Source organism: Oncorhynchus kisutch, linkage group LG15 (assembly GCF_002021735.2).
Source record: "Oncorhynchus kisutch isolate 150728-3 linkage group LG15, Okis_V2, whole genome shotgun sequence".
NCBI classification, from domain to species: domain Eukaryota; kingdom Metazoa; phylum Chordata; class Actinopteri; order Salmoniformes; family Salmonidae; genus Oncorhynchus; species Oncorhynchus kisutch.
Window position 1 is genome coordinate 29,357,839 of NC_034188.2, and position 24,084 is coordinate 29,381,922.

General features: G+C 42.7%; 2 protein-coding genes and 1 long non-coding RNA gene across 6 annotated transcripts; all 3 read left to right on the forward strand.

Moving 5' to 3' along the window:
* LOC109904712 (uncharacterized) lies at positions 1–1,936 on the forward strand. 2 transcript variants are annotated; one of them, XR_004203013.1, is made up of 3 exons: positions 1–105; positions 541–1,030; positions 1,218–1,936. It is a non-coding gene; the product is annotated as an uncharacterized LOC109904712 (long non-coding RNA). The 2 variants fall into 2 exon arrangements; XR_004203014.1 differs by having other exon boundaries at positions 10–289.
* A 2,334-nt stretch (positions 1,937–4,270) lies between these two features.
* Positions 4,271–7,120, forward strand: LOC109905123 (transmembrane protein 35A). The gene is made up of 2 exons (XM_020502312.2): positions 4,271–4,500; positions 5,642–7,120. Exons 1-2 carry the CDS (start codon positions 4,381–4,383, stop codon positions 6,002–6,004), a joined length of 483 nt encoding a protein of 160 aa, XP_020357901.1. The 5' UTR covers positions 4,271–4,380; the 3' UTR covers positions 6,005–7,120.
* Positions 7,121–7,597: 477 nt separating this feature from the next.
* On the forward strand, positions 7,598–22,756 carry LOC109905124 (centromere protein I). Of its 3 annotated transcripts, none has more exons than XM_020502313.2 (20): positions 7,598–7,895; positions 8,182–8,319; positions 8,467–8,585; positions 8,744–8,851; positions 8,934–8,982; positions 9,085–9,131; positions 9,451–9,540; positions 9,738–9,869; positions 10,639–10,776; positions 11,961–12,081; positions 12,662–12,756; positions 12,980–13,097; positions 13,331–13,395; positions 13,690–13,799; positions 14,323–14,458; positions 14,711–14,835; positions 17,858–17,906; positions 20,177–20,395; positions 20,860–20,901; positions 21,085–22,756. In XM_020502313.2, exons 1-20 carry the CDS (start codon positions 7,727–7,729, stop codon positions 21,232–21,234), a joined length of 2,220 nt encoding a protein of 739 aa, XP_020357902.1. In that variant the 5' UTR covers positions 7,598–7,726; the 3' UTR covers positions 21,235–22,756. The 3 variants fall into 3 exon arrangements, with proteins under 3 accessions (XP_020357902.1, XP_031645920.1, XP_020357903.1); XM_031790060.1 differs by having other exon boundaries at positions 20,180–20,395; positions 21,085–22,292; XM_020502314.2 differs by having other exon boundaries at positions 8,182–8,313; positions 21,085–22,292.
* Positions 22,757–24,084: the final 1,328 nt, after the last annotated feature.

Genomic DNA, 24,084 nt, shown 5'->3' on the forward strand with positions numbered 1-24,084 from the left:
CAGTGCCCCCGATGGATGAGGGGTTAGACTCGTAGGTGTGTCCGGATGGAGCTGAGAGTGGAGAACTTCCTGGTCACCCTGCTTGACATCGGTGGGGCCCCAGAGGTGCGGGGGTCCTGGGGGGATCTCTATGGGGAGGTCCATGGGTTCATCTTTGTGGTGGACTCCAGTGACCAGCAGAGTATTAAAGAGGTCCAGGAGTATCTGACAGACCTGCTGAAGCAGCATAAAGTGGTGGGAAAACCACAACTGTTGGAAGGACTACTTCTTATATCAAGTTTGAATTCATGTAAATAGAATATTTGATCAATGCCAAAATATAAGTTACAGCTGATTTTATAACTTTGTTATACAAGGTTCTATGAGGTGTATAGAACCCATGAGGTGACAGACAATCTATATTACCTAAACCCATTAAAACCTCAGTGTGACCATTTACAGTGGGCAAGGATGGACAGCAGCGAAGCTGATTAGTGCTTTGAATGTAGTTTTTCCTTTTTTGAACCAACTGATAAAATGTTTTGCTCTGTTGTGTTGTAGGCTGGCCAGCAAGCAGGACAAGATGAACGCCCTGCTGGGGATTGAGATAATTGAGATCCTATCTCTGGAGAGACTGGTGAACCAGAGCCGCTGTCTGTGCCACATTGTCTAGTCTAGTCCTTGTACACACAACTAGACAGAGAGACAGACAGCCAATCAGCTAGCCAGCCATCCAGCTAGCCAATCAGAGATACAGATTATGTTAATTATGTACAGGAGACCGATAGATACATAGACAGACACAAATCCATAGATTTGATTGTGTTGTGCTTTTCTGCTCAAGAAGCCCTATTCAGCCTTCATGGACCAGCTGAGGTGGACAGACAGAAGACGCTGTGGGGTCTTTGCTGGCTGCTGCATGCCGTCAATCTGGATTACCCAGAACTCTGTTCTTTCATAATCAGGAACATCAGGGACAGGAGACCTCTGGCACCAGATGAGGGACAACCGTGGGAAGACGGAGAGGCTGCAGCAAGCCCAAAGATGAAAGGTAAGAGAGAGACTATAACTCTGTGCCTTCAGTTAGACTCCTAGAAAATCATCTGTCTTGGTCAATGTGTAGAGATTGCAGAGACAGAATATGTATCCATTAACTATTTCAAAGACATTGCTTAGCTACGTTAGCGAAAGCATTGTGGCATTGATATTTTTTCATGTAAAATGTTGTCTCTGTGTAGGATACGTGGCAGCAAAAGATAACCTTGATAAAGTACAACGCCTTCAAGAAAAGGACCAAAGGCCCAGACCCCCTTCCTACAACCCATTTGAGACATTGACAGTTTTAGTTGCAGATTCATTTGACCTTGATAAGATTCCTATAGTTTCAGTACAGTAAAGGTGTTATGTGTGAACTGATACACATTTTGTATTTTAGGATAATATGAAGAAAAAGAAGGGAGGCCTGCCCTGCCTGCAAACCCTCCACAACCTCGTTCTGTTACCTCATATCTTACATTTATGGATTACAACTGGAGTTTCCATCAGCTTTTGAAGGACAATTTAAAAAGACCTGACAGCACATTTTTCTTAGTAGCAACTGTGTAGGAATTACAAAGCCAATACACCTCTGAGAAATGTGTGTTTATTTTATGTTACCAAAATATGTTTTATGTGAGTGTCAATATTTATTTATTAGTGGTTATTTAATTATCTGTAGTAAAAGTAAACAATTGTTTACAAACATGATCAATGTACAGACAAACTATTTCAATTCCTCGTAAATATAAATAGAGTTGATCTGTTTATATTGCAATTTTGATGGAAAGTAAGACTTGATTTTATAAAGTTTCTTGGCCTCTTTGTTATATTATATGTTATATGTTATTATATGTTGCTCACTTCGAGGCAAGCAACACTGAGGCATGCATGAGAGCATCAGCTGTTCCCGACGACTGTGTGATCACGCTCTCTGAAGCTGACGTGAGTAAGACCTTTGAACAGGCCAACATACACAAGGCTGCCGGGCCAGACGGATTACCAAGAAGTGTGCTCCAGGCATGTGCTGACCAACTGGCAGGTGTCTTCACTGACATTTTCAACATGTCCCTGATTGAGTCTGTAATACCAACATGTTTCAAGCAGACCACCATAGTCCCTGTGCCCAAGAACACAAAGGCAACCTGCCTAAATGACTACAGATCCGTAGCACTCACGTTCGTAGCCATGAAGTGCTTTGAAAGGATGGTAATGGCTCACATCAACACCATCATCCCAGAATCCCTAGACCCACTCCAATTTGCATACCGCCCAAACAGATCCACAGTTGATGCAATCTCTATTGAACTCCACACTGCCCTTTCCCACCTGGACAAAAGGAACACTTATGTGAGAATGCTATTCATTGACTACAGCTCAGCGTTCAACACCATAGTACCCTCAAAGCTCATCACTAAGCTAAGGATTCTGGGACTAAACACCTCCCTCTGCAACTGGATCCTGGACTTCCTGACGGGCCGCCCCCAGGTGGTGATGGGTAGGTAGCAACACATCTGCCACGCTGATCCTCACACTGGAGCTCCCCAGGGGTGCGTGCTCAGTCCCCTCCTGTACTCCCTGTTCACCCACGTCTGCATGGCCAGGCACGACTCCAACACCATCATTAAGTTCGCAGATGACACAACAGTGGTAGGCCTGATCACCGACAATGATGAGACATCCTATAGGGAGGAGGTCAGAGACCAGGCCGGGTTGTGCCAGAATAACAACCTATCCCTCAACGTAACCAAGACTAAGGAGATGACTGTGGACGACAGAAAAAGGAGGACCGAGTACGCCCCCATTCTCATCAATGGGGCTGCAGTGGAGCAGGTTGAGAGCTTCAAGTTCCTTGGTGTCCGTATCAACAACAAACTAGAATGGTCCAAACACACCAAGACAGTTGTGAAGAGGGCACAACAAAGCCTATTCCCCCTCAGAAAACTAAAAAGATTTGGCATGGGTCCTGAGATCCTCAAAAGATTCTACAGCTGCAACATCGAGAGCATCCTGACCAGTTGCATCACTGCCTGGTACCACAATTGCTCGGCCTCCGACCGCAAGGCACTTCAGAGGGTAGTGCGTACGGCCCAGTACATCACTGGGGCAAAGCTGCCTGCCATCCAGGACCTCTACACCAGGCGGTGTCAGAGGAAAGCCCTAAAAATTGTCAAAGACCCCAGCCACCCCAGTCATAGACTGTTCTCTCTACTACCGCATGGCAGGCGGTACTGGAGTGCCAAGTGTAGGACAAAAAGGCTTCTCAACAGTTTTTACCCCCAAGCCATAAGACTCCTGAACAGGTAATCAAATGGCTACCCGGACTATTTGCATTGTGTGCCCCCCAACCCCTCTTTTACACTGCTGCTCTATGTTTATCATATATGCATAGTAACTTTAACTATACAATCATGTACATACTACCTCAATTGGGCCGAACAACCAGTGCTCCCACACATTGGCTAACCGGGCTATCTGCATTGTGTCCCACCCACCACCCGCCAACCCCTCTTTTACGCTACTGCTACTCTCTGTTCATCATATATGCATAGTCACTTTAACCATATCTACATGTACATACTACCTCGATCAGCCTGACTAACCGGTGTCTGTATGTAGCCTCGCTACTTTTATAGCCTCGCTACTGTATATAGTCTTTTTACTGTTGTTTTATTTCTTTACTTACCTATTGTTTACCCAATACCTTTTTTTGCAATATTAGTTAGAGCCTGTAAGTAAACATTTCACCTGTTGTATTCGGCGCACGTGAAAAATAAACTTTGATTTGATTTATTTGACTGTTGAAAACATTACCCACAGAAAATAAAGTTCGTGAAAGGGAAATAGCATTATGAGATATTACAACACCAGGTCAATTTGAGGAAATAACAAGTACAAAATTGAACTGTACAATGGGCATGCTTCCTTCAAAGTTTACCATATGCCTTGAAGTATTCTCACTGTGCTTGTTCACTTTGAAGATGATAATGCTTCATTGCTTGACCTGGACTGCTCCCTGCAGTCCAAACAGTATATGTTCCCATGTTTCCTATTTCACTACTAGGCTATTAGTATTATTTATGCATGCTAACTTTGATGTTACATTTTTGAGGATTTTTTTTCTTCTTCTTGTTTGCCTATGATCAATATTCAGATGACCTGTTAATATTGCTTGGTATATGGGCACCATAAATGGGCATTTGGACCCTGTGTACAAATTTCCTGTCGCCATTTTTGTGGCTTTTCCAGAAGCCCATCCCCCCTAGCATCTTCACAGGAAAGAATAGTCAGTGTTTCAGTGAATACACTGAATAGCGGCCGCGGAAAACTAGCTTGGTGGCGAGACCGGGACATACAATACCGAAGATGGCTTCACCGAGGACGATAACCATTGTGGCCCTCTCTTTCGCTCTTGGTCTTTTTTTCGTCTTCATGGGCACCATAAAGCTCACACCAAGATTAAGCAAAGATGCTTATAGTGAGATGGTAAGTAAAACCTTTAGCGACCATAAACTGCAGCGAAAGCCATTGTTCTGCCAATACGGACGCATTCAGGCTCTAATAATGTGCTGTGCGCTGCTGACCCACATTTGTATAAGATCATGAAATAAAATAGCCTATAATATCTAACTGATAAATACGATTTGATTGTATGTATTGTTTCAATCGTGGGAATGAATTTACCCAAGCAAGCAATTAAATGATGGAGCCTGCTGCGTTATTATAGCCGATAATACATTCTTTATTGAAGTATAATGATAGAAAAATATTACGTTTGTCTATTTTTCTATGAAATATTTAATTAAATTAAATATTACCTTTAGGCATAATTAAAATCGAAAGAATAGGCTACAGTTTATTCGGCTACAAATACATAGGCCTGTTTATTTGAAATAGCGACTAGGCATATAACAGTAGGCCTACACGTTTGTCCAGTACTAGGCCTATTTTATGGAAAATTATCTGTTATTATTAGCCTAATATGATTTTTTAAAAACTGTTTGAAGGTACATTTTTGCTATAGGCAATGGCGGCGCGATCGAGCAAATTCTGAGGTGCACCTGCCTGTTTTGTGTGGATATTGACTTTGCTTATTAGGCTACCAGCGATGTTAATGCTCATCTGTGCTCTCTGCTCCTCATCCATGTATGTTCTACTCAAAATTCTTATTCCATGGCGAATAGGCCTAATAATTACATTTCAACGTTTTGGTTGATTTAGTATTTTAAGGAATATCAAAGACTGGTTTTGGTGGTGTTACTGCAGTAGGCCCACATCAGGCCCAAGCTCTTCCTTATTCCACATTTTCCATCCGATAGGAAAAAGGCATTTCGGTGATGGTTGTATATACTACTTACAGTTATAACTCTTAAAACTGTATAGGTCGACTATTTTGATAAAATCAACAACAAAAACATATGTGTCAGTGTCATGATTATAGACAAACTGGTAGGCCTAGACATGTCCCTATTGGCTCTGAATGTATTGTCTCATGAGGAACTGAAACTTCCTTAGAACAAATCTGAGAAATGATATACTGTAGTCTATAGTGCGCCACTAATAATAAATGAAATGACCTCTTTTGCATCTTTGAAAATGAATGCTGAAATGTTCTCTCTCTTTTCAGAAACGGGCATACAAGAGCTATGCCAAGGCATTGCCAGGTCTAAAGAAGATGGGCATCAGCTCGGTGCTGCTCCGAAAGATCATTGGCTCACTGGAGGTGGGCTGTGGTGTGGTTCTGACATTGGTGCCAGGGAGACCCAAGGATGTGGCTAACTTCCTGCTCTTGCTGGTCATGCTGGCGGTCCTCTTCTTCCATCAGTTAGTAGGAGACCCCCTGAAACGATATGCCCATGCTCTGGTCTTTGGTATTCTGCTCACCTGCCGACTGCTCATTGCCCGCCAGAGTGAGGACCGACCTGAGCGGGAGGAGAGCAGGGAAGAACATATCAATGCCCAGGAAAATAACAAAGTCAAGCAGTCCTAATCAGGTCCAACCATCCAGTCTGGGCAGAGTGACAGCAAAATGGAACCTTGTGCATTTCTTTGGATTGGAGCAATTCAGATTCAAAAGAAACACAGTCGCCACAAGGAGTGATATATCCACCCAGTCAACCACCTACCTGTCCCCTCTCCCAGCCTTTTGGCTGACTGGTTATTGGTTTCACCTGCTTCCCTGCACTCTCATCCTGAAACTGCTTTCCCCTTGTCCTGTATCCCAACCTTGACAGTGGACAATCATACTTGTGGCAACTGTAATCAGCTCAACTCTTTTGAAAAAAATATAGGACCTTTGTCTCACCAGCCAATTGGTCATTTTTCTCATTCCCTCCCATTTTTATTTAGCATCTATCAAAACATAAGATACAGCATGCCTATGTTTTTAGTTCGTTTTTGGCACAAATACCAATTTGAGGGACTTTGTTGGCTTTGAGAATGCTGATGTTTTCCACTATTGAAGATTGGTACTTTTGTATTGATTTTAATTTTAGGTAGGAAGATAATGATATCTCTTGAATTCAATTGTTATTTTACAGTAATTAAGCATGGTTCATAATTAAATGGCTTAAAACAAACTCATAGCTTATCAGCACTGTTCAGAGATATTTTGTAGTTGAACATTGACTCACATTTATTTAAATACATTATACAGTATCACATATTTCCATTGGTATTAGTAAAATAAGAATCATTTTTGTGAATTCGTATTAGTTTCGTCCAAGCTTTTTCCTGATGATTAGATTTTCTTGTAACTACTCTTAGGCATGACAATGTACCCCTTTTCCCGAAAGAAAAACCAAACTGTCAAATGGCAAGTCGTTCACTCATCTCAAATTGATTAATCACTTTGTTGGACCCAACACTGTTGTTCAAGAACTCATGTGGAGGAGAGACCTATGGGAAGGCATTTTTCTAGCAATTATGTTGAAACATACATCTATGGTTGCTAGCCTAGTGCTCTCTATGTCTCTGGACCACAATCAATAGTCCAGCTGCTTTGTCAAATGACATATCCAATAAAGGACTTGATCTTTGTCTCTTAATAAAGGACTTTGTCTCTCTTCACATCCAATGACAATAAAAGGCTTATGTTTATCTGTGAGTCTATTTTTCTCTGGGATTTTTAACACTATTCTGTTGAATTACTATGTTATAAAAATATTCCTATGAGTATAACCATTACCACTGGGCTATTCTTGTAATAGAAATGTATTTGATTAATATATACGTGATGATACCTTCAGTGATGTTGAGTAGATAAAGGGGAAGTTTCTGTCAGATGAGCAGTTGTTCAGTTGGTCTTTAACATTCATAATGCTTCTCTAAAACAAAATTAGCTAAATAAAGAAATGTATGGGTGAGATCTCTAAGCTGTGTCCATTATGTATCTTTTTATTCAGTTAAAATGAGCAGTTATTCACAAAACACAGTGTGTAGAAAGGAGAATGAATGCTTGGATTGCAATTCAGTTAATTGCAAAATGAGAGTACCTGAACTACGCTCCTTGAGATGAATGAGCCTACACACAGTTTATATGTAGTCCTGCTGAGGCTGTTGCACTACAATGCCCGGTGAACTACGCAAGACACTCGCGGAAGTAGTAAGTGCGCATGCGCAGAACAAACGGTCGCGCGCAAGATTTGAGTTTTGTTTGAATGAGTTCGTGCCTGAGGAAAACACAATACACATTTGTTTTAGATATGTAGCCATGGCAAAAGCTGCGAACCTGTCGAGGTCAGATTTGGACTCGTCATCTGGAAGCGATTTGTCAGTTTCTAGCCGAACTTCAAACAGAAGTTTGCGAGTTGTGGAGAAAGAAAGAAGAAGGAACGAGGCTGGGGATCCATTTCTGCTTGCGCTGAAGTACTTCTCAGAAGGTAACGTTAGCTAGCTAGGAAGCTGTTAGCATAGAGCTACTAATGCGTGCAGAAGTGAAATGTAGCGAATATTTTGGCTACTTTTTAAACTCCAACGTGAATTAATTGACCGTAATGGCAGCCCAGGTTATTTTCTGTCAACATATGTAAACTTTCAAGGCCGCTCAGTTTTCTTCTTTTGGAAACACCTTTTTACTGTAACTTATTTTGCTACCTAGCGAGCTAACGTTAACTACAGCATCCACCAGTGTCTGGATTCACAGTGAGTTGTCTGTTTGTTTCCTAGTGGAGGCGGGTACCCCACGCATAGGAAACGATGTGCTGGAGAGGAACCTGGTGCAGGTGGAGAGAGTGGGGCTCAGTCGAGGACTTCCTCCTGAGGCGATCTCTGTCATGCTGGACTACGCAATGAGCCTCCGTACGGGTACAACAACAACCAACTCTCACACTTAATGGAAACTGCCGCCATTTGCTTAGACAGACTGACCGGAAATACCAATTTACACTATGACAAATTAATTTGACCATACATAACATTTCAGTTTTCCTCTCTATTTCTTGCCCTGAACAGGGGGTATGATTTGTGTTCGGGTCCTGAAGTTTCTGATCCCCGCCACCGTGGTGCCACAGGAGGCCGTTGTTCAAGCGGTGGCGTGGTTATGTGTCAGCAAGATAGCCATCAGCACACAGGTAAAGAGCTCCTCTGTCAAAGGTCTTTGCAAGTCACACACTCTCACAGATTGGAAGGTTGACACTGGAGACCGGACGTAACATAATAATACTGTTATCAGGATTGCTCTGTCCTCTCCCTCCAACTGAATGAAACGGGTGTTATGGGTGTTTTCCAGGTGCTTTTCCTTCGGTGGCTGCTGACTGTTTTCGACATGATCGACTCCAAGGACAATCTTCGAGCCATCTATGGCTTCATCTTCCACTTTGTGACAGAGGAGAATTTGGTATGTGCAGGAATCATATTCCCCCTTGCTCTAATGGGATTGCATTGCTATTTAAGTCATGATGGTTTGTTTTGTGTTTCAGTCTCCTTACATCTGCCATTTGCTCTACCTTTTGACAAGGAGGGAGAGTGGTAAGTTGCATTTTGTTACTCAATGAACCTTTATGATACGGTACATGTTGTTTCTGCAGAACAACATTGCTCTTACCCATTTTTGGTTTTTCCCTGTCATAGTTCGGCCATTTAGAGTCAGAAAACTGTTGGACCTCCAAACAAAAATGGTAAACAAATACAGTATTGTCCTGTTTAAGTGTTTTTGGTCAATGGTTGTAATATTTTAATGCAATTCAATACAAGTGAATGCATTGCAAACATCTAATCATTGTATTAGCATTATGAAATACTTGGCATGAGGAGAATACTTACATATTGTTTGATGCTTTCTCTACATACTTCCCATAAATAGTTTATCCTCTGTACTATTATCTGTAGTTACACTCTGTGAATGATTGTTATAGCCAACAAACTAAGAGTGGAGTCCCCACTGTGAGCATGTTGCACTGAGAGTTCCATTATTTTCCTCTCGTCTACGGTCCCCAGGGCAGGCAGCCGTTCCTGTTCCACTTGCTGTCGTTGTACAAAGTGTTTTGCCCTGAACTGGTGACGCTTGCTCTTCCATCACAAATGAGGGTTAGTATGATCGATCACTCCTAGTGACTTTTGTCTATTGCACAAATCCACACATTGTCGTTCACCAAACATCAGGGTTGGGGTCTATTTCGTCCATATCAAATCCGTAAGTAAACTCTAATTCCAATCCAATTGTCTTAATTGAAACCCTGACAAACATACTTCATGTCGCGTGTATGTTTTCTGCTGTCGTTCAGAGTGGGTTTAAGAATCACAACTCCACGTGGAAGGCAGCGCTCAGTGCTGTCCAGAAGAGGAACAACGGCCAAGTGTCGTCTGACATCAGCCTGACCCTAGGAGTGAAACACAAGACCAACTCCAGGAAGAGGGTATGGAGATCAGATGAGCTGTGGCATAACAGGAAGTCCAATGATCTTGAACGGTGTCTTTTTTTTAGGGTCTTAGTGCTAATTTATATAATTTAGAAGAATATTGCTGTTTGCTAAATTCTAATTATTGTGGGGTCAGTCACTATTTATTGCATTCAAAGTCTACTGAGTATACAAAACATTAAGAACACTTTCCATGACAGACTTACCAGCTGAAAGATATGATCCTTTATTGATGTCACTTGAAAAATCTACTTCAATCAGTGTAGGTGAAGGGGAGGAGACAGGTTAAAGAAGGATTTGTAAAGAATTTAGACATGGTTTGTGTATGTGTGCTGTTCATAGGGCGAATGGGCAAGCCTGATGCACGGGTTTGACTGTGTCAAGAACTGCAACGCTGTTGGGTTTTTCAGTTTCAACCATTTCCCTTGTGTATCACAAATTATTCACCACCTGAATCACAACCAGCTAACTTGACACAACTGCAGGAGACATTGGAGCCAGCATCCCTGTGGAATGCTTTCCACACCATGTAGAGTCCATGCCCTCATGAATTGAGGCTGTTCTGAAGGGAAAAGGGGGTGCAACTTAATATTAGGAAGGCGTTTCTAATGTTTGGTATACTTGGTGTATGTTAAACTAAACATTTTATTCACGTTTGTCCTACATAGATCAAGCCCTTCTTGTTTTGTTTCTGTAGCTAATGAACTGCTTACAAATCGATAATCAAATATCGTACTGATATCCCAATCACTGATCCATCTGTCAGAAATACCATCACCTGGAGGTGCCATCGCTGAGCTCATCTGTCCAGAGAAACTCCCCCTCCTCCAGCAGCAGGAAGGTCTTCCCCCTGGAGCAACTCCACACCTTCCCACAGCTGCTGGACAACCTCCACTGCATAGAGGTAACCCTCTCCTCCCCTCTCTCTCTCACACCTCTCTCCGTCTCTCTCAGCGGTCTGATTAGTCACACAGCTGTATAGCCTAGATACTTTGATTTGAAACAGATGGAAGGAGCGGATTTAAGCAGGATGGAAAATACTTTTTTTTTGTAGGTGCCCAGCACTGCCCATTTCACTTTAGTGTCATTCTGCAGCCACATGGGGGTGCTATGTCACTGCCACAGTTTTGTTGGATAACAGAAGAGACCAAGGGCTCAACCTCGTCTGCCACTCAATATGACTGCTGGCAGTGTCGTGTTTATTACCCTGAGCCATAAAACCGATTCATGAGCTCTCTCCATGTCGTTTGTTTTTTAAATTTGTCATTGCTCTGTTTAGACTTCATCAGGGTGTGTTTGTCCCAAACGAGTCATTAATTAACCGGCCAACAGAGATGTATAACTTGGGGCCACATTGAAAAAGTTATAAATTGTCGACAATTACAAAAGTGCTGCACACAAATACTGTTTGCTTGGTAGGTCCATTGACCTGATCAACCCAGATACATTTCTTTAAAAGGTTTAAGGACACTTAAGCTACATAAATTCCCCGTACACAGCCAACGTTTGCAACAAGCCATTCTGCCAGCACTTTCTACTTTTTATGGCGGTGGGTGGACAGGACAGATCAGCTAGTACTGTCCATCATGCAGCTCAAACAAATCAGAGGAACGATGCGTTTTCTCCTTATAAATATGGGAAGACTCGGCCATGTCCGTTCACAATCTGTCTCTCTTTATTTGTTAAGTTCCCATATTGCCAGGGAGCTATTCACACAACATACAAACAGGCCAGTCCGTGTGGGGAAATGTCTGAATGCTGCCTGCCACAGACATGGCCATGATTACTGTATTATGAGTATAAGTAGATGTGACAGATTTAGTCCAGTCACTCAGTGACAGATTGATTGCTCACTCATTGAAAACAAGGACACGGGCAACAGATTCTCTCCTTCAATAGGGACTGCGAATATCTTGACATGAAGCTATTTAGAACATGATGCTGACTTGGTGTTAATGGCCCCTCACTTTGTATGCTGAATTGTATTTGTTTGTGTGTTGTGTGGGTGTGTTTAAAGCGTGAGTGGGTGGTGGGGTTTGATGTGCGTACTGCAAATGTGTGTCTAATAATCATGTCTCCCTTCCACAGCTCCCATCCCAGATGGGTTCTCTGCTGGGCTCCAGTCTGGCCCTCTGTTACCTGGACTACGTACAGGATGACTCCGCCTTCCTCCGACTCAACTTCTGGCTGGGCCACGCCCTCCATGAGGGTACAATCACTAACCAACCACTACGTCTTCCTCAGTTGTCTCTGTCGCTGCAGAAATGTGTCGGCAGGTAGCCTAGAGATTAGTGTTGAGCCAGTAACCGAAGGTTGGTTGTTTGAATCCCCGAGCCGACTAGGTGAAAAAATCTGTCGATATTAACCCTAATTGGTCCAGAGTCGCTGTCCAATAATGGCTGATCCTTGGCTGTGACCCCACTCTCTGAGGGTGTCTCGGGGGGAGTAGGATATGCAACAAAACAAAAAACACTAGAGTTGCACGGTATACCCGAAACGTAGGTACTTTTTCGATAATGGAACATGAAAATTGGTTCAGTAGTAGAATTTTTGTTACAGGGTACTTCTGTCAAATGCGTCTACTGATTGAACCCTCATCCATTCCCAGTAGGCGTTGCAAAACAACGCTCTGTAGAAAAGCTTTTATGAAAATAAAAAGGTTGGGTGTCAAGATTGTACGAATCCACAATGTGATTCTGTCATCACCACTTGTTTTTTGTTCTCTTCTTTCCCCTGACCTTTTCAACATTTAAAATATATCTTTTATTTTCCTCTATTTGGGGTTTCAGAGTTTCTGTTCTGCAGTGGGGACAGGGGCTCCGGGAGTTCGTCCGAGGCCCTGCACCTCCTCAACAGGTTGCTCTCCACGCAGCATTTCCTCCAGGTGAGCCCCCCTCCAGGCTCCTCTCACCCTGTCACCCCCAGTTCCTGTCCCCGCCTCTCCCTTTTATGCCAGATTTGGATCTGTCAGAGCATGTTAAACTCTTCTCTGCTCCCACTCTCTTCCCCCTCGCTGCTCGTTAATAAATGATGCCACAGTCAAATGCTCATTTGAGATGCGTATGTTTTGTCTCTCTCTCTTCATCCCTCCCTCCCTCTCCCCTCAGGAGGGCTTCTCCAGCACCGAGGGCTTCCTCTACAAGTTCCTGAATGTTTGGGACGGTTCACTCCTCCGCCCCCAGATTCTGGGCCTGCTGAGTGACATCCCCGTGGTCCCCAGTTCCTGTGAGTAGGCCCTGTTTGCTTGGCTGCCTTGCTCTCCACTCTCTCTCCCCTAATTAAACTGCTGAACTGTAACCGCGGGAAGACACGTGACTATGCAATCCCCAGCACATGGCAGGCTGGCAGCATATACCAGGGAGCCTGGGAAAAGTAGTCAGGTGGTTGAATTAAACGTAGTCATGTGGTCGAATTAAATGGTTTGTGCAAATGTCCTTGCTCTCCTGCATCTCCCTCAGGTATCAACCAGCTTCTGTTTGAGCCTCTCGTTCAGCTGTTCTTCACCTCCACGCTGTTCTTCAAGGTAATTGTCAACAGAATGCCTCCAGATCCCACTTTTCAATTCATTATAAGAAGCTTGCATCATACCATTATATCCATTTCCAGTTATCAGCTACTTTTTAATCTTGGGTTGTATTCATTTGGCACCAAATGGAAGAAAACTTATTGAAACAGGGAGGAACTACTTGTTCAGTGAGAACCATTTAGTTTTCTGATGAGACGTTTTACACCGTTTTTCTACAGTGTCCCCTGTTGTTGTTGTAAATGTATTTTTTTCCCACTTTAAATAAGCACCACCCCTCTGTTGTCTCTCCAGTGCAGTGTGATTGACTGTCTGAACAACATGCTGTTGAAGTGGTTGACCTGGCACTCTGTGTACGCCCTGGAGGACGGCCTGGACATCAGTCTCCACAGCCACACACCCATGTGAGTCTCACTGTCCGTCACACACTTCCAACACCAAAGCCCTGTAACTTCCTTTAGTTAAAGACACATTTTACTGTCTTCCTCGCCGGTATTCTAACTCTTCGCAAACGGCCAATCCCTGTCAATACATGTTTATTCCCTTCCCATTTCAAACTTCACCTCTGCAGAGAAACTCAATGAAAAGCGGTGCTTAAATCAATGTTTGAGGTGTGTGATGGTCAGCCTTCTCGGTTTCTCCTCAGCGCTGTCCTCTGGAACGCAGCAACGTAATGAACTGCAGTGCGTCTGTGTGTCTCCGCCTGGCCTCATTGCTGCACACTCAGCGCTGATTTGGTTATTGTCTTTTATTGCATTAACCGGGGTGGGCGGGGCTGCTGAAGGAGAAATTAATATGATCCAAGGACAAAGCCCCCCGTTTGAGCTTCTCACTAGTCCCATGCATCATTACCATTCACCCTTTTCCTTATTATTAAGGCCTTTGTCTTATGTTCAGTTACGTGACCATTCTTCAACTCCTCCCCAGGAACATGAGTCTGTCTGGCTTCATGGACTCTGTTGTGGAGCTGGTGCGTTTCGTGGGCCGCCTGGCCACCGTGGGGCTGCAGCTAGAAGGCTGCCACTCCCTGCTCCTCAGCTTCATTTTGGACTTCTACGAGACGGTAATCAAACCAGATGAAGCCAGTACATTTTGTTGAATACATAAAGGGGGGAAAAAGTCTGTCGATCCCTTATAGTGATCCCACCCATGCAGGACTGTTAGAACCCTGTAAGTGGTTGATCACTGTAATCATATTCACTTTAACCAGAGTGCACTAGATCTGTTGTTCCATATTCATGGTCTGTTTAGAAAAGGAGACAACCGTGTTCGTTGTGGAGGTGATGATGTGTGTGCCCCTGTGCGTGCCATTCAGGTGTGTGACATGTTCCTGAAGTACGGGCTCCCCATGGTGGTCATGCCCCCCGTGGGCGTGTTCTACCCAGCCCTGTTTGCCACCGACCCTGTCAGCGTGGACCGCCTCGGCTACATCATGTACAGGTGAGGAGGAGTGGTGACGTCAACGCCAGTATTATCATGTCAACACCGGGCCTGTTGGAAGTCAACATCTTTTCACAGTGCGGTCACTGCGTTGCCGTGTGCAAATCATCTGCGTGTATATATTTGTTGACGCAGGTGAATGGTACGCTCTCTTGGTACAGCTCACCAGCCAGAACATAAAATGTATGATTCATGATAATGAAGGGTCAAGGGTGCAGAATTGCGCTAAGATCCATTTTCCCAAATAATTTTTCAGGCATATGAAGAGTGCAAACGACGTGCATTACTCAAAGCACGAATGTCTTGTCGCACAAATACACAAAGCATACATCTATAGCAGGGGTCCTCTTGTACTCGTTAAAGCATACATCTATAGCAGGGGTCCTCTTGTACTCGTTAAAGCATACATCTATAGCAGGGGTCCTCTTGTACTCGTTAAAGCATACATCTATAGCAGGGGTCCTCTTGTACTCGTTAAAGCATACATCTATAGCAGGGGTCCTCTAGTAAATCAAATCCAAATCAAATGTATTTGTCACATACACATGGTTAGCAGATGTTAATGCGAGTGTAGCGAAATGCTTGTGCTTCTAGTTCTGACAATGCAGTAGTAACCAATGAGTAATCTAACAATTCCAAAACTACTACCTTATACACGCGAGTGTAAAGGGATAAAGAATATGTACATAAAGATATATGAATGAGTGATGGTACAGAACGGCATAGGCAAGATGCAGTAGATGGTATCGAGTACAGTATATACATATGAGATGAATAATGTAGGGTATGTAAACATTATATTAAGTAGCATTGTTTAAAGTGGCTAGTGATATATTTTCCATCAATTCCCATTATTAAAGTGGCTGGAGTTGAGTCAGTGTGTTGGCAGCAGCCTCTCAATGTTAGTGGTGGCTGTTTAACAGTCGGATGGCCTTGAGATAAAAGCTGTTTTTCAGTCTCTCGGTCCCAGCTTTGATGCACCTGTACTGACCTCGCCTTCTGGATGATAGCGGGGTGAACAGGCAGTGGCTCGGTTGGTTGTCCTTGAGGATCTTTATGGCCTTCCTGTGACATCGGGTGTCCTGGAGGACAGGTAGTTTGCCCCCGGTGATGCGTTGTGCACACCTCACTACCCTCTGGAGAGCCTTACGGTTGTGGGCGGAGCAGTTGCCGTACCAGGCGGTGATACAGCCCGTCTGGATGCTCTCGATTGTGCATCTGTAGAAGTTTGTGAGTGCTTTTGGTGACAAGCTGAATTTCTTCTGCCTCCTGAGGTTGAAGAGGCGCTGCTGCGCCTTCTTCACGAAGCTGTCTGTGTGGGTGGACCAATTCAGTTTGTCTGTGATGTGTACGCCAAGGAACTTAAAACTTACTACCCTCTCCACTACTGTCCCATCGATGTGGATAGGGGGGTGCTCCCTCTGCTGACACCACACGCTGAGGGCCCTCACCTCCTCCCTGTAGGCCGTCTCGTCGTTGTTGGTAATCAAGCCTACCACTAGTGTCGTCCGCAACCTTGATGATTGTGTTGGAGGCGTGCATGGCTACGCAGCCGTGGGTGAACAGGGAGTACAGGAGAGGGCTCAGAACACACCCTTGTGGGGCCCGGTGTTGAGGATCAGCGGGGTGGAGGTGTTGTTACCTACCCTCACCACCTGGGGGCGGCCCGTCAGGAAGTCCAATACCCAGTTGCACAGGGTGGGGTCGAGACCCAGGGTCTCGAGCTTGATGACGAGTTTGGAGGGTACTATGGTGTTATGCTGAGCTGTAGTCGATGAACAGCATTCTCACATAGGTATTCCTCTTGTCCAGATGGGTTAGGGTAGTGTGCAGTGTGGTTGCGATTGCGTCGTCTGTGGACCTATTTGGGCGGTAAGCAAATTGGAGTGGGTCTAGGGTGTCAGGGAGGGTGGAGGTGATATGGTCCTTGACTCGTCTCTCAAAGCACTTCATGATGACGGAAGTGTTAGTCGTTTAGCTAAGGTAACTGAGCTAAACGACTACCGCCCCTTGGGAACAGGGACAATGGTGGCCCCCTTGAAGCATGTGGGAACAGCAGACTGGGATAAGGATTGATTGAATATGTCCGTAAACACACCAGTCAGCTAGTCTGTGCATGCTCTGAGGACGCGGCTGGGGATGCCGTCTGGGCCTGCCACCTTTATGAGGTTTAACATGCTTAAATATTTTACTCAAAACGACTGCAATGAAGGAGAGTCCGCAGGTTTTGGTTGTGGGCCGTGTCAGTGGCACTGTATTGTCCTCAAAGCGGGCAAAAAAGTTATTTAGTCTGTCTGGGAGCAAGACATCTTGGTCTGCGACGGGGCTGGTTTTCTTGTACTAGTTAAAGCATGCGTCTAGCAGGGGTCCTCTAGTACTAGTTAAAGCATGCGTCTAGCAGGGGTCCTCTAGTACTAGTTAAAGCATACATCTGTAGCAGGGGTCCTCTAGTACTAGTTAAAGCATATATCTGTAGCAGGGGCCCTCTAGTACTAGTTAAGAAGTTCCGGTCACACACATTTCCTAGGTCGCAAAGGTCTGGATGGATATTGTCATTCATCGGCGTAGTAACAGACTCCCACCTCACAACCCATGCAACCCCAAACTGTTCAGACCCCTCTTGTTGGTGGAGAGTTTCAAAGCTAATTCCACATTTTGCATGTGGCAGGGAATTGTTTTTGCAGTTTTTTTATTTTATTTTTTATTTTGCTAATTTCCTGCAATTCAACACATTTACGTCCGACTGGATCCATTGTCCATATTGACCCCCTTCTGGGTCCGGATCCGGACTTATGTCCGCCAGTTGAGTATGGGGGAATCTATAGCATGTCAAAATACCACTGCTTTTATTAAAACAGGCCAAACATCTGGTCTTAGCAACTGCTGCTACTATGGTGGTTGTTTTTAAGCTTGTTATTGTAAAATGTTCTGCTTTAGGACAGATGTTTACATAACATGGAAAGCAATGTGGTTGCTTTTCCACCCTTATACAGACCACTAAAGTTATTTCTCTTTTTTCCAGGTACAAGAAGAACCTGACCTCTGCTAAGTGTCAACAAAAGGAGACCAAGGTAATAGAAGCACTCCCTTTTTAAGATATGTTTTCTGCTTTGCAAATCTAACAGTGTTTTTGCATAATCAAGCATTTCAAGGCTCCTCGTGAGGCCACTTCTACCCGTCCACATGATGAACGAAACTATTAGAATTAAGTGCTGATTAAAGAATTGCAATTTTGGTGGTTACTCGTTCAAACAAGAACAAAAACAATTCTAGTGTATGAAGGCAATTGAATTTGCAAGTAGGTACTGCCATTTGTATACAGTGCCTTCAGAAAGTATACACACCCCATGACTGAGATTTTGTATCACTGATCTATACACAATACCCCATAATGTGAAAGTGGAATTATGTTTTTAAATTTGTTTTAAATAAAAAATGAAAAGATGAAATGTCTTGAGTCAATAAGTATTCAACCCACATACAATTATTTGTAAGGTCCCTCCGTCGTGCAGTGAATTTCAATTTCAACCACAGACCAGTGAGGTTTTTCAATGCTTCTCAAAGAAGGGCACCTATAGACATGTTGGTTGTTTAGCAAAAAAATAAAAATACATGCGCAGCCATGTGGCAAAACAGATGAGGTTGGTTTAGATTGTTTACAATGTAGAAGCTTTATTTCGTCTCCAATGTTTATTGAAAACATAAATACATTTGCACATAAGCACTAGTTGTCTCTCAAATACATCGTTACAGTTGTATGTTAGATACAACTTTTTGCCATATAAGCATTGTCATGAAATCTGTCAAAACACTTCAGAACAAGACACCAGTCACTACAAAGATACAGGCATCCTTTCAACTCGGTGTCCAGAGAGAAAGGAAACCACTCCAGGGATTTCACCAAAGGCAATGGTGACTTTAAAACAGTTACAGAGTTTAAAGGCTGTGATAGGAGAGAACTGAGGATGGATCAACAACATTGTAGTTACTCCACAATACTAACCTAAATTACACAGTGAAAAGAAGGAAGCCTGTACAGAATAAAATATTCCAAAACATCCATCCTTTTTGCAATAAAGCACTTAAGTAAAACTGCAAAACGTGGCAAAAACATGAACTTTTTGTCCTGAATACAAAGTGTTATGTTTGGGGAAAATCCAACACAGCACATCATTGAGGTACACACTGCATATTTTTAAGCATGGTGGTGGCTGCATCATGTTATGGGTATGCTTGTCAACGGCAAGTACTAGGAACAAAAAAAATATATATATGGAATAGAGCCAAGTACGGGCAAAATCCTAGAGGAAAACCTTGTTCAGTTTGCTCTCCAACAGACGCTGGGAGACAAATTCACCTTTCAGCTGGACAATAACCCTGAAACACAATACCAAATATTCATGAGTTGTTTACCAAGATATTTTTTTTATTGTTTATTAAATGTAACCTTTATTTAGCTAGGCAAGTCAGTTACAAACAAATTCTTATTTATAATGACTGCCTAACCCGGACGATGCTGGGCCAATTGTGCGCAGCCCTAAGAGACGCCCAATCACGGTTGGTTGTGATACAGCCTGGAATCGAACCAGGTCTGTAGTGAAGCTTCTAGCACTGAGATGCAGTGCCTTAAACCGCTGCGCCACTCGGGAGCCCATATTGAGTGGCCTAGTTACAGTTTTGACTCAAATTGGCTTGAAAATCTATGGCAAGACTTAAATGGCTGTCTAGCAATGATAACTTGACAGAGCTTGAAGAATTTAAGAATAGTGTGCAGATGTTGCGCAATCCAGGTGTGCAAAGCTCTTAGACTTAGCCAGAAAGAGTCACAGCTCTAATCGCTGCCAAAGGTGGTTCTACAAAGTATTGACTCAGGGGTGTGAATATTTATGTAAATGAGAGAATTCTGTATTTCATTTTCAATAAATCTGCTAACATTTAAAAAAACATGTTTTCACTTTGTCGTTATGTGGTATTGTGTGTAGATGGGTCAGGGGGAAAAAAACGATTGAATCCGCGAATACAGGCTTTAACACAACAAAGTGGAATAAGTCAAGGGGTCTGAATACTTTCCGAAGGCACTCGGTACGAAACAATATATGTTTACCCCATATTTCCGACAGCGTCTTACCAAGAGAAATGGATCCGGTAAGCGGAATGCAAATTGGTCAGCGCGGGCAGACATTATAGATAATGGACCTGGGTTTTAACCACCCAACACCCTTTCCCTGGTGGTTATTCTTTGAGAGAGCCTATTTATTTAGCATGTGTCATACACTGTTTAAAGTGTTTAAACTACATCTCCATCACTCTTTTTACATTTTTTATCATCCCTCCATTGCAGCAGGTGTTTCACATCAGCAGGCAGACGTACCGGGAGTTTAACCACTACCTGTCCTTCATGGTGAGCTGTCTGTGGAACTCCAAGATGTTCCTTCCAGGCATGGCCATCGAGGTGGACCAGGAGCTCCTGTCTCTCAGCAAAGTGGCCAAGCCCTGGACCAGCTTCGACCTCATCCACCACCCTGCTTTCCTCGGCTACGCCCTCGACTTTCATCACAAGGTGAGTGAGAATTTTTATGTAACTTAGAAAATGTTGGCGATTTATTTACTCATTGCATTCTTTCAGGCATTATATAAAGTCCAGATCCGTGAAACTAATATTGCATATCATTTTCATAAATGTCCACTAAATGTTTGTGCTCAGTTTATATATGAAGTCTAATTTTCAAATTTCAAGAGAAACACCTGACGCACAAGGGAGCAGCCAGCCTCTCCAGTTGAATGAATACATTTTAAGGCTGGACAAGGAGATGAATGTGTTATTAATGTATCTTTTATACAAGATCCATTAATACAGAATCACATTTTATTATTCATGGGCGCTGCATGAGACTTGATTTTTCATCATGTTTAATTATCCAAGTACTTCTTTTTGGTCAGAATCACTGCAACATCCAGTATACTGTTCTGAGATTTACTGGGAGGGGGGAAACTGTTGAATATTAATGCTTCTCTCTTTATCAGTGTTGGCCAGAGAGGAAGGAAATTGATCTCAATTCCATAAAGGTACCACAGTCTTACCACTTATTTAGTTTTAATGTCTGTACGTACGTGCACTGATGTGCATTTTAAAGTGTGCCGTTTTGATTTTTAATTGACCTCGTGCTACTGATCAGCGAGCTATAGGCCGTACTGGATGGTCCTTTTTTAATGGATGGTCTGTAACGCTGTCCGTCTGTCTGTCTGTAGGCCGGGAAGCAGTGGGACTGGTACCTGGAGTTCCTCTTCTCTCAGGGCTTTCAGGGCCTCCAACAGTTTGTTCAGAGTAGCATCACCCGACGCTCTGTGGCTGGAACCAATGACCAGGGTCAGGGAGACAGGCAACCCACAAACAGTTAAACAACAGAGGACAAAACACAAGACTGAAACTTCTCCTTGTTGTAAAGGACGTATACATGTTTTATCTCTCGCCATCTTCTCCAAGGCAAGATTCACAAGAGACTAGACAATCTCTGTAAATAGACACTTTTTAAAATCTTGATGTGTTTTGTCCCTATTTTAGTTCTGCTTGGTGCTCATGTGTTGTCTGTTCTCTTGTATAGCTTACGCATCTATCGATTTTATTTTTGTGGAACTTGCACATTAATAAGAATAGGCTTTTATGATTTTCTTTTAGACTAAAGCATCCCCCCCGGTCTTTTACTAAATTACACCAATGCTCCTAAAAAGCAAACATTAAACATGTTGGAACATGCAAACTTAGTGAGAATTATAATCTATTTTCTATTAAAAGCCATTGGTATAATTCATTATAGGGAAGTCATCAGTATCTTTTGCAGGTAATGGCTCTACCTTCTGGAAAACATTTTCCCTTAATTGAAGGATCCATCTGGATAGTTAATAGGCCCTTGGCTTTCCAGTTAACTTGGAACATGCTGGGTGCAGGGAAACACATTGCATGCCAGACACACACTCCATTCTCACAGTGCCACCATGGACTTCCCCTCTGAGCATCACCATTACTGACAATTGGGTCCACAGGTCTGCTTTGTGTGCATTCTGTATGTATAATGGCTGTACTCATGTCAATATGTCGAGTAAATTCTTCAGCCCATTGTTCCTTTTCAACGTAGTGGTGCGTGGGTCAGCTGTTTGTGCGCCCACCTGCAATTGCGAATAACCCAGCCGTAACCGCCTGACGACAGCCAATGTGAAAATTTGAGGCCCGCACCTGACTCTAACCCGCTAATATAGAAGACAAGGATTTTTGTTGCCTGATTTAGATGTTTCTGCTTATTTCTGACATTTTGGTAGGCTATTTGTAAGTCAATTTGTCTATAATTAGATAGTCTACATGCAGCTTCTCTTGTCATTAGCCTAAATGTTGCCCTAGAAAACTAAATAAACCCTTCTCACCAGTATGTCAAATGTCAATAAAATGAATGCTTCAAACTATACTTGTGGGAAGAAATCTTTTCTGTGTGGCTGCACCCTTGCCCAGGCATTTGAAATCCATATTTTAGGCCCTAATGACTTTATTTAACTTGACTGATTTCCTTATATGAACTGTAACTCAGTGAAATTGTTGTGTTTTATTTTTTTATTCTGTATAGTTGACATCGGTAAAGTTCTGTCTTCTTGGCTTCTTTCGCGGAGCAAAGACGCTTAGGGACCGGGGATCAAATGCAATATAAAAAAACAGTAAAGATTTTCTGTGCATTAGGTCCAAATGACATCAGTTTGACTGGTTGTAAGGAAATAGAAAGCTGTGAAAACGACCCAAAATGTTCCTGAACAGATTTCATTTTGGCTTGGATAGTATTTCAACCAAATAAAATATCCATCAGCTTTTATGATGCTGGTAAAGACAGGACCTCCAGACATGTGCATTCTCTCAATAAATCCTTTTTCTCCACCCCTATTTACAAAGTCAAAAATGTGCCTACATTTTGTGTATCATTTTACTGCAAGAAATGCTTAATTCTGGAGGAGTTAATATTACGACTGAGGGGTTATAGACTACATCAAGTCAGTGTCCAGATTTCAGTTTCCTTGTCCATCTGAACAGTTGCCTAGGTTACACTAGGCCTCTTTGAAGTCCCCATCTGGTGACTGTTGAATTTGTGTAGCACCTCAATCACACTGCTATCATCCTCTTTTACCACTTCACCAAATCTTTCCCAAACATGGCTTTTCTCTTGAATTAAACTCCAACATGGTCCTTTTTGCCTCAAATCTTAACTTTTCCTGCCCGTTCCCAAAAGCAATAGGCTTACGCACTTAGCATGCAATAATGAAAAACCTCAGTGTAGCCTGTAGATATAAATTGCACAATAATTATACAGTTATGATTTTTTTTTACAGGTATTTTATCTTTATTCAACCACACCCACTGAAAGATTATGGTAATCTGTGTGGGTAACTGGACGGGTAGGATGACTGACAATTTTTTAATTTCACCTTTATTTAACCAGTTAGGCAAGTTGAGAACAAGTTCTTATTTACAATTGCGACCTGGCCAAGATCAAGCAAAGCAGTTCGACACATACAACAACACAGAGCTACACATGGAGTAAAACAAACATAGTCAATAAATAAATAAGATTCCCTTATCTGACCTCATTTGCTCACATTGAATATAGACTTATTTTAAAGGCAAAAAAAATAGTGAAGGTGAACAGGTGGTCACGGGTCAGGTGACAAAGGAATGGATGAGACCTGAGGCAGGAATTCCTTTAACCACAAAGGGGTATATTAACTGGGTAGTTTGTGCTGCATAACAAGGAAACAGAACAACATGTATTCAATTCAAGGGGCTTTATTGGCATGGTAAATGTGTTAACATTGCCAAAGCAAGTGAGGTAGATAATATACAAAAGTGAAATAAACAAAAATTAACAGTAAACATTACACATACAGAAGTTTCAAAACAATAAAGACATTAAATGTCATATGTACTGTATATATTCAATCAAATTCATAATCAAAAGTCAAATCATTCTCATTAACAATCATGTAATTCAGCAATTCAGTTCAAAAAGAATTCAACAGGAATCGCCATTTAGGCTCATAACTATTCATCATAACCATGAGAAGAATAATACAAATCAATAATTTATTCAATCTATAATCAATTTGATATCAGAATTTATCAATTCAGCAAATAAAAATGTTTCTGATTTCATCTTTCCAGGTTTGTCTTCATATATACATGTAATTTCGTTACATTTCAACCATATGTCAACGGGT

Excerpts from the sequence above, each read along its gene's own strand:
- LOC109905123 (XM_020502312.2), top strand. The coding sequence starts at position 4,381 with ATGGCTTCACCGAGGACGATAACCATTGTGGCCCTCTCTTTCGCTCTT. Across the intron at positions 4,501-5,641 it reads AAGATGCTTATAGTGAGATG|AAACGGGCATACAAGAGCTA; the intron begins GTAAGTAAAACC and ends CTCTCTTTTCAG.
- LOC109905124 (XM_020502313.2), top strand. The coding sequence starts at position 7,727 with ATGGCAAAAGCTGCGAACCTGTCGAGGTCAGATTTGGACTCGTCATCT. Across the intron at positions 8,983-9,084 it reads TTTGACAAGGAGGGAGAGTG|TTCGGCCATTTAGAGTCAGA; the intron begins GTAAGTTGCATT and ends TCCCTGTCATAG. Across the intron at positions 9,541-9,737 it reads CTCTTCCATCACAAATGAGG|AGTGGGTTTAAGAATCACAA; the intron begins GTTAGTATGATC and ends GCTGTCGTTCAG.